Source organism: Coptis chinensis, chromosome 6 (genome assembly GCF_015680905.1).
Source record: "Coptis chinensis isolate HL-2020 chromosome 6, ASM1568090v1, whole genome shotgun sequence".
NCBI lineage: Eukaryota > Viridiplantae > Streptophyta > Magnoliopsida > Ranunculales > Ranunculaceae > Coptis > Coptis chinensis.
The window spans coordinates 44,309,045-44,319,653 of NC_141461.1; the positions used below are offsets into that span (position 1 = coordinate 44,309,045).

Here is a 10,609-nt window from a genome sequence, read left to right on the forward strand (position 1 = left end):
GATACTTGTATAAAGGAAACTTTTTACCCTGTTTTTTTTGTAATAATTTGCATATTTTAAACTTGATAGGTTGAAGCTGTCGCAGTTCATCCTTCCAACTTGGTATCGGCTTCACTTGACAACACATGGTGCTTTTGGGATATATCCAGTGGATTATGCCTCAGACAGGTTTCTCTCTCTCTTAGACAGTAGATATCATTCTTTTTATCCAATATATATAGGATACAAAGCTCTATGTCATAGGATTTTTTGAAGTGATTAACTTTTACTACATGTATACTCCAAGAACACTACTTTATGGGGTCATGGTTCATGCAAGTTACAAGATTAGCCAAACTAGTGGCGGAGCCAGTCAGGAATGTAATTGAGGGTGAGCCACCCAGAAACCAAGCATAAAAATAAAATACACTAATTTTTTTTTAACTAAAAATTCAAACCCGATCAAAAAACAAATATATTTCGAACATAAAAAAATCATATAAAATAATTGCAATAAATAATAAATATAATATAAAAAAAAAAAAAAAAAGAAAAAAAAAATAATTCAATCTAAACAAATACTTCTTCATAGTTGTCTTCGACGACCTTCTTTTTTGTCATTCAACTTCATCTTTAAAAAGCGTTGCAAGATCAACTCGGTATTAATGCTATCAAAAACTTCTTTTTCAATATATGTTATTAAACAATCATTCAACCATTCATCCGCCATCCGATTGTGCAGACGATTCTTTATGATATTTATAGCAGAAAATGCCCTATTCACGGTAACAGTAGTAACAGGTAAAATCAGTGCCAACTTAATCAACAAATACACAAGTGGGTACACAATGTCTTTCTTCGTCTCAACCATTTTTTTGGCTAGGTCGCTAATTCCATTTACTTTACCAAACTTAGTATCATAACACACATCAATGATATAATTCTCAAGCTGATCCGCTAATTCCATCTGATCTATCTCTAAAAAATCATCAGGATAAAGTCGAGCAAAATGGACCAACTTTTGCTTATCAAAAGTAGCAAACGACTCATAAGGATCAAGACATGACATGCAAAGAAGTAATTCTGTATTTGCTTCATTAAACCAGTCGTTTAACTCTTGAAGTTGCAAATCAATACAGTGATAGAATAATCCAACACGATAGTAATGTAAATTGGTATTTCCTTCCGCTCTTCGTCGAGACCTCCCTCGAGCCACATACCTCTCTTTCATATTTGGAACAACCATATCATGTTTGGCACATAGTGAAGAACTTAAATCAGGAGACTATCCCACCCATCATCTCTCATCGTCTGTAAGCATACCTTTGTTATTTTAACAAGAATCATGGCATTGACAATGTCTTGGTCTTCACACTGCAAAGCCTTTGACAAATCATTGCTAATTCCTAGTATCACTTTCATCAAATGCAAATTTAAGATAAATTCAAAAGACTGCACTGAACTCAATAATCTGTAAGCCTCACCTCTTTGTTCCGAGCTTGAACCATCTTTCGCTATATTATCAAGCACATCAAGTACTGAACCCTAAGTGTTTATCATGCCAAGAAGCTAGTGTATAATATAATAGTGTAAGCCCCATCGAGTGTCACCAGATCGTTTAAGACTAGTCTCTTGATTCAATCCTTTTCCACTTGAAATTTCTCCACTTTGTAAGGCTGCAACAACTCTAGCCTTCATTGCTTCGCGTAACATATCTCGTCACTTACATGATGCTCCAACAGTATTTACCACATTAGAGAGAACACTAAAAAGGTTAGCAATTGACTCATGGTTTTTTGCAACTGATACAAGGGCTAACTGAAGCTGATGAGTGAAACAATGAACATAAAATGCAAACTCATTTTCTTTCATTATAAGTTTTTTAGGTTATTCAAATCACCTTGCATATTGTTGGTCCCATCATACCCTTGTCCACGCAGTCTAGATATGCTTAACCCATGCTTAGAGAACAACTCATCAATTGCCTTTTTAAGTGTTACTGCACTAGTTTCCTTAACATGCACAACTCCAAAAAATCTCTCAATCACACAACCTTTCTTGTTGACATAACGCAAAACAACTGCCATTTGCTCTTTAATTGATATATCACGTGCTTCATCAACTAAAATAGCAAACAATGAATTTCTATAATCCTTTAAAATAGCATTTGTAGTTTCCACAGCAGCTGCATTCACAAGATCTTTTTGTATATCAGGCGAGGTCAATTTCCAATTTTCAGAAGCATTATCAAAAACGTTCTTAATGACTTCGTTATGATCTTTCAAAAATCGTATAAGTTCAAGAAAATTGTCTTTATTGATCAACTCCTCTGATTCATCATGGCCACGGAAAGCTAAACCTTGTCTCAAAAGAAACCTAATACAATCAGTTATTGCAGTTAGATGTATTCGATAATCCCTTCGACCTTGGTCAGATTGTCTCTCAAAAAATGTTTCGATATGCTACTCTTGATTTAGCAATGCCCGCGTGCTGCCCCGTAACCAATATTATGAGCACTATTTGGTCCTCCAACATGCTCTTTTAATTTGGATTTCCTTTTCCAATTAGTAAACACCTTGTGAGAAAAAACATCTCTGCCTCTTTGTGCCCCCTGATCAGGTTTAAAGAGATAACAATAGTGACAAAACGCGACATCTTTGTGAATATTATATTCTAACCAACTAAACTCTCCACTATACCAAAATAGGATATTCTTAACGGCGCAGAACCGTTACTAAAAATATTTGTAACGGTTTATTTCCTTAACTATTTGGTCGTTATTAATATGTTAAGTTATTTACTTACGGCTTCTAACCGTTACAAATACTTTTTATTCTGCATCACGCGCAACAGGAGCAGTACTAAGACTGCTTCTAGATAGACTCAAAGTGGCATATCTATATAATAAGCTAAGGTTTTTTTTAGCACTACAGGACAAAATTACAAACAAAGGATGGTCCAGATCTAGATCTATTTTAGGAAAATCTAACGGGTGTTGTGTGCAGACCACTTGCGAAATTAGAAACCCAAACCTTCGAAAAACCCAACAAAGTTCGTAGACAATACAACGGCTGTTGAGTGCAGCAAAGAAGGCTTGATTCGTACTTCGTAGACAATACATCTCTTTCTCTACCGTAGCTGAAAAACATTGGTACACCAACAAAGTTCCTCCTTTCTACAGTTTCAGTCGATTTGCATCTCTTAAAGGTTTTTTTTTATCCCCGTCTCAATTAAAGTTGTGATTTTTTTTTCATTGTTCAATTATCATCGTTGTTGTCTAAATTTCGTTGATCAATTATCATTATTGTTGTTGTCTAAATATTTCGTTTAAAGTTGCCAACTTTTAATGGTGGTAGCCGTCCATTACTTCATTGTTGGTGTATTGGTTTTTGTGTGTGTGTGAGGGTGTTGTCCTTTAATTCTACATTTGTTTTTAATTGTTTCTCTATATGTATGATGGGTCCTTTGTTGACTGGTACTAATACTCTCAACAAAGAGTCGAGGAGCTCCCTGGTTTTGATGTGTAACCAAATTAATTATGATGGGACTTGAGTTTGGTGTTTGGGAATCAGTAGGATGACATCAAATCTATAGGTGCAAGCTTGATTCGTTAAACGAACTTTTCGGGTACGCTTCTTCTCAATATCTACCATTACTTTTACTACTAACAGTCTTGAGATGGTGAATGAAAATATAAAATCGGTTATGTAAATGATGTTGATTTACATAATGTGTAAAATCCTGTGGTTAGGATGATGATACAATTGATAATGTAGACTTGAGTTAAGTGAATGGTGGAAAGTTACATATGTGATTCCTGTAGGCTTGCGCTATCTGAGTTTATTTTCATTCATGTCCTTAGCAACAACGAAACAGGAAAGCTTTAACCGAGTACTCCTTCCATCACTTTTCTTCTCACGACAGCTTTGCAACCTCCATATACCATTTTCCTATTTAAGACTGCTTTATATTATATGATGTATTGTATGATATTGGTGCTTCTTTCGTTAGATATTTGGCAAACTGTTTTACTTCATGTTATTTTAGGTAGTATTTGAATTTTATTTTTTACTTCCAAGTGAGAGGATTGGAGTCAACAGCTTACAATAAGGACTGTAGTGGTGTGGTTTTGCTGACAATCACTCATCTGATGATATTAAAATCCTATTTTTTGTTCAGGAGGATATTCATGAGCTTCTCTTGAGTTTCACAGAAGTTGGTTAGAGCTCCCCTAAACCAATATTCCAAGTATAATATTTCACCCGTTTTTGTTCTTAGAACTCCCCTTATTAATCCATCATTTCAGTTATGATACCATTTAACTTTCTGCATAATTTTTTTCCTAGGCAATCATGGTGAAAGAGCGAATTGCAACAATATGAAATACTATTATGTGATTTCACTTTGTGTCATAACCACTTTTAAATATCACTTGAACATAGTCCCGATAAACGAAATTGGTTTTTTTTTACATAGATTTACACACACCCACACATATATATATTTGTCTAGTTACATATCTATCATTATATTGATTGTTTGTTATTTACGAGTACAACTATATCAACATATTAACGGGTGTATCTTAGGTCGCGACTTAATTACCACAAACTGGAGAAATGAAAGAGAGGGGAAAGGAGTCGTTAATTCACACAGTCAATTCCATAGCATGACATCCTATTACGCCTCCCAATCCGATATATGTGCCTCCCCATCGAAGATATGCTACGCCCCCGAATATGGTATATGTGCCTCATAATCGAAGATCTACTCCTCCATCTGATGTGCTTCATACTCGAAGATCTACTCCTTCCCCATCTGTTGTGCCTCATAATTAAAGATCTACTCCTTCTCCATATGTTGTGCCTCCTCATTGAAGATCTAATGCAGCTCCTAATAGGCTATCTGTTGTGCCTCCTAATCGAAAATTTACTGCAGCTCACAATAGGCTGTTTGTTGTGCCTCCTAATAGAAGATCCACTGCAGTTCCCACTAGGCTATCTGTTGTACCTCCTAATCGAAGTTCTATTGCGGTTCCCAATATGTTATCTGTTGTGCCTCCCAGTCAAAGATCTATTGCACCTCCTAATCGGGCATCTGTTGCACAACGTCTTCAAAGAGAAAGGGAAATGCAAGTGCCTCTAGATCACAATTAAATGACTATAGCACAACAAAATCGGAGACAGAGAGAAAAAGATGTTATCTCTGATTACATAGTAGATTCCTTTAAGAAGACGAGGTCAACGTACGAAGTTGGGTCATCTTCATCAATGTATGATATCTCTCACAGAGAAAACTAGCCTCCATTCACAAAAGATGTAACAATGCAAAGTTGTAAGGATAACACTATGTAAGTCAAGTGCTTAAATTCTCACTCTTATGTTAAGTTTCAACATACCGTACAGCGTGATATATCATAGGTCTATTTTTGTAGTGATCATGATATGACTGGATTTGATGAAAGTGAAGAAGAGATTCTTAATCCTCATAAAGGCCATGCGCTTCCAGTTCCAAATCGCCATCACTTTCTGGGAAAGATGGATGTTCTTTGTCCATTTTGTTCGGCCCTTCATTAGAAAGATGAACAGTTATCGAAATCAAGGCGCAACCGACCTTTATTTGGAACTTGTTGTTTACAAGGAAAAGTTAAGCTACCGCTTCTTTCTCCACTGCCTACGACACTTAAATCTTTATTCGAAAACGTGCAAGATTATTCCGTGAACAGATTCGGCAATACAACGTGTGTAATGCCTTTACCAGTCTTGGTTGTAAATTTAATGATCGTGTGTTACATGGACATGGTCCTACCTCATTCACTGTTCATAGGGAGTTGCGGCACCAAATCAGTTCATTGTTGCTTGATCCGGGGATGGAACCTAAGTTTTCACAACTTTATATTTATGATCCCCTAGCTGCTTTGGATCACCGCCACAATCGCAACCCGAATTTGTCAAGGGAAGTGTTGAAAACTGTACAAGAAACTCTTCTGCAGACCCACAAGTTTTGTGATATCTATAAGCAAGCATTTGAGGTTTTAACTGAAAATGCTTTTGAGAATAACAATGTTCCGGTCCATCTACACTATGATCCGCGTTCGGATAGACGAAGGTACAATCTTCCGACAACTGATGAGATCGCAGTGATATTGCCTGGAGATGGGAGTAAGGTTGATGCCATGCGTGATATTGTACTTTGCTTGAGAGGAGGGCATGAGTTGGAACGGATAAGCGAATGGCATCCCGCTTATTTGCCTTTGCATTATGTTCTTCTGTTTCCTTATGGGGATTTGGGTTGGTCAACTGATTTGAAGTTATGGGACGTCAAGAGAAATGCTCCAAGCAATGCAAGACTCACCCAATTATTGTATTATGCCTACCATTTGTTTGAACGACCCACAGAGTACTAATCCATCTTGCTGGGGTGTAAATTGTTGCATGAATTTTTGGTTGATGCTTGGGCTGCATATGAACAGAACCGGTTGCGTTACATTAGACTAAATCAAGACACCATCCGTTCGGATGTGTACAAGTGCTTGACAGATGTTGCACTTGAGGGATTAAGTCCTGATCAAATTGGCCAACGGTTCATTTTGCCTTCCTCGCATGTTGGAAGTCCAAGGCACATGTACGAGATTTTTTAGGATTCAATGGCTATCACCCGACACTATAAGCACCCATATATTTTTCTTACTGTGACTACAAACCCTAATTGGCAAGAAATTAAAGATGCGCTCAAGGAACACCAAACTTCGACACTTGGGCCTGAAATAGTTGCACTGGTATTCGAGTTGAAACGAAAAGCAATTATGAAAGAAATCTTGAAGAATGATATCTTTGGTTGGGTGGTTGCATATGTCTATACCATTGAATTTCATAAGCGCGGTCTTCCACACATGCATTGCCTTTTATTTCTTGCGTATGATGATAAGATCTGAAACAGTGAGCAAGTGGATAAATTTGTATGTGCTGAATTCGGACCCGACACCCACCCCCGCATTGTTTGAAGCAATTGAAGAAGTGCATGGTTCATGGCCCCTGTGGTGATTGAGATCCGAGTGCTTCATGTATGGAAAATGGTCAATGCACCAAAGGCTATCCAAAAGAGTTTGTGGAGGAAACAATTATGGATAAAAAAGGGCATTCCATTTACCAAAGACGCGACATTGACAAGAAATATTTTATGAAGGGGAAGAATAAAATGGTTAAAGTTGATAATGGAGATGTTGTTCCCTACAATGCATATCTGTCTGAAATGTTTGACTGCCATATCAATGTTGAAGTTTCTGCATCGTGTCAGGCTGTTAAATATATTAACAAGTACATCTACAAAGGCTATGACAAAGCAACAGTGGTGGTAGCAGGAACACATGATGAGATTCATCAATATATCGATGGAAGGTACATTGGACCAACAGAAGCTGCATGGCATCTATTTCAGAATCCAATGCATAAAGAGTTTCCAAGTGTCCAACGATTGGCGCTTCATTTGGAAGGTATGCATAGGGTTGTTTTCAATAGCAAAGAGCCCATGGATGCAATTCTTGCCCGAGCCAGAGACCAAACTTCAACACTGACAGCTTTCTTTAAGCGTTGTGCTGAAGATCCAGATGCACGAGCATATACCTATCAAGAATTTCCACGACACTATGTTTTCCACAAAGACTCTCAAGAGTGGACTCCTAGGACTCAGGGACCTTCCATTGGTAGGATGTATTTTGCAAGCCCTAATGCCGGGGAGAGGTTTTATCTACGCTTGTTACTTACTGTTGTAAAAGGGTATACCTCCTTTGCATATCTTTATAAAGTCGGTGATACCATGTACAACACATACAAAGAAGCATGTATTGCCCGTGGGCTGTTGGAAGCTGATGATGAGTGGATACAATGCCTAGAAGAGGCGGCGATAATGAAAACTGGATATCAACTGCGGAGGTTGTTTTGTGTAATTCTTTTAAAGTGTCATCCGTTACGACCATATCTACTTTTGAGCAAATTTGCATTGAGTATATGTGATGATCTTGGACACTGGCTTTGAATAAAGCACGGCTTCCCAGATCTAACTGATGAGCAAATAACAGATTATGGTTTATATCTGGTGGAACAAATCCTTTTAGAATCTGGGAAGACATTGGAAAATTTCCCGCCCATGCCAAAGCCAAAAGAGGATTGGAGCAAAATTGTTGGCAAAAGGCTCATTTGGGAGCAACGCCAACTTCAGCATGAAGGCATAGGAGAAGAGGTTGTAGTTGATGTGAGTCGTCTTAATTACGAACAACTTCATGCTTATACTGCTGTGACTCATTCAGTATTTGGTGACAAGGGAAAACTTTTCTTTTTGAATGGAGCACCTGGTACAGGAAAAACTTTTTTGTATAATACAATTGCAAAGGCCTCCCGCAACATGGGTCTTATTGTCATCATGGTGGCATCATCGGGAATTGCATATTTGTTATTGTCTGGTGGACGAACTGCTCATTCTACATTTAAGATTCCAATTGATGTGATGGATACCACTTTTTGCGGCTTCGCTAAACATTCCGACCTTGCTGACCTATTTAAAGAAACAAAACTAATTGTTTGCGACGAGGTGCCCATGCAACATAGATACTGTGTTGAGGCTGTAGATAGAACACTTCAAGATATTTGCGAAAACAAGAAGATATTTGGTGGTATCACTACAGTTCTTGGTAGTGATTTTCAACAAACACTACCTGTTATACCATTAGGCCAGAGAGAGGAATTTGTTGGTGCATCACTACGGCGCTCTTTCCTTTGGAGTTATTTAGAAGTTTTGCACTTGGTACAGAACATGCGGCTTCAAATGGTGGAGTCTGAGAATGTTGAATTCGCCGATTTTTTGTTGGAGGTGTATTATTAATGCCTTCTAATTAGAATATTTTTTCTCCATTAGTTCCATATATAAATGAACTATTTTAGAAACTAATGAATTCATTTTTTGCTTTGATTCATTTAGATTGGTTTGAATCCCAAAGAATGTGTACAATTGCCGAATGGAATACGCAAGTGTACCAATATCTAAGAACTCATCTTCTCTGTCTATCCCCAATTGGATGTTATGGACACACCGTCTCCAACTTTCTTAACTGATCATACTATTCTTGCTGCTCGTAATGATGATGTGAGTGCAATTAATGAGGTTGCACTGAATTTGTTCCCTGGTGAAGCGCTTGAGTATTTGGCTGCAGATAAAATCATCGAAGATGATATTGATAATCCACATGGGGCTCACTATCTATCCCACCGAGTTTCTGAACTCTCTCGACCCTTCTAGCTTATCTCCTTTCAATCTCAAGTTAAAACCTGGATGCCCTATAATGTTGCTCAGGAACATAGCACCTAAAGATGGCCTTTGCAATGGGACACGACTTATGGTGCTTCAATGTATGTGCAAAGTCCTTCAAGCCAAAATTTTGACTGGAGAGAAAGTTGAAAATCCGGTACTCATCCCAAGAATATCTCTGGTTCCTTCAAATTTGGAGTTGTTTTTCAAACTATTAAGGCGACAATTCCCTGTTCGACTAGTTTATGCCATGACAATTAATAAGTCGCAAGGCTAGTCAGTGAAATATGTTGGCATTGATTTGAGGACACCGGTTTTCAGTCATGGAGAACTCTTTGTGGCCATGTCAGATGTACTTCTTCAAAAAGAATATCTGTTTTTCTTCCACCTAATGCAAGAAATTGTACCACAAATGTCGTATACCTAGAAGTTCTTCTCTAAGGACATCGATACCAATGAGAAAAGGCGAGTAAGAAATTAAAGAATGCTACTTTTATTGGTTAAGAAATTAAAGAATATGTTGTATCCATATACATACTATGTAAGTTTTTATGATAGTTTTTTTAATGATAGCGTGGATACTTAAAAGTAAGAATAGAGATTATTTCATTTTGAGAACCATCTCTTTTGTAAACAATATGCTAAATGTGTCAAGTCTAAAAAAATCATGTGTATGTGGTTTGCTTGCAGGTACTAAGTTAAATTGCCAGAATTTTTCAGCGACATGATTGCAGTCATTGCTCCATGACGCATTTATCCATATGGTAGCAGAATGGTGTGAACAGTATGTATAGAGGGGAGAATGAGAGAAATGAGGAACTCAATAATTGGGTTTGGAGTATTTATTTTATTTTATTTTTCCCTTTTGTTACTAGAATTAGTCCCAGGTGAAAAATTATACAAAGTATTATTTAATGTTTAATGAGTTGTCTTTTAGTTTTAGAAGTAATTTGTGTTATGTATAAATATGAAGTTATATATTTTGGTTTGGTTGATCTATGAGAATTGTATTGTTTGATTTTCAGGTTATGACAGGATTTAGGTTTTTGAAATGTTGAAAATACAAAGGAGACTCTGCTGGATTTTTTTATTTTAAAAAATAAAAATAAAAATGATGATGCTCTTAATTGAAGACTCTCTTCCCTTATTTTTTTCATTCTCATTTTGATATGTGTTGAATTAATGAATGTGTAAGGGTATATGTAATGAGTTGGTTTGTGAGAAATGAAATGCATAGAATTGCAATAATTAAGCTCACTTGAGTATGAGTAGTATGAAATGATTATGAAGTATAAAACTGTTGGAAAGGTTATATTATCGATCCAATGCT

The 10,609-nt window shown here is 36.9% G+C and overlaps 1 protein-coding gene and 1 pseudogene across 1 annotated transcript; one reads left to right on the plus strand and one right to left on the minus strand.

Annotated features, from left to right (window-relative positions):
* Positions 1–1,548: 1,548 nt before the first annotated feature.
* LOC147493142 (uncharacterized) lies at positions 1,549–2,634 on the minus strand (annotated as a pseudogene).
* A 4,542-nt stretch (positions 2,635–7,176) lies between these two features.
* LOC147493143 (uncharacterized) lies at positions 7,177–8,856 on the plus strand. Its single transcript, XM_086567756.1, has 2 exons — positions 7,177–7,920; positions 8,020–8,856. The coding sequence occupies exons 1-2, from the start codon at positions 7,177–7,179 to the stop codon at positions 8,854–8,856; spliced, it is 1,581 nt and encodes a 526-aa protein (XP_086423882.1).
* Positions 8,857–10,609: the final 1,753 nt, after the last annotated feature.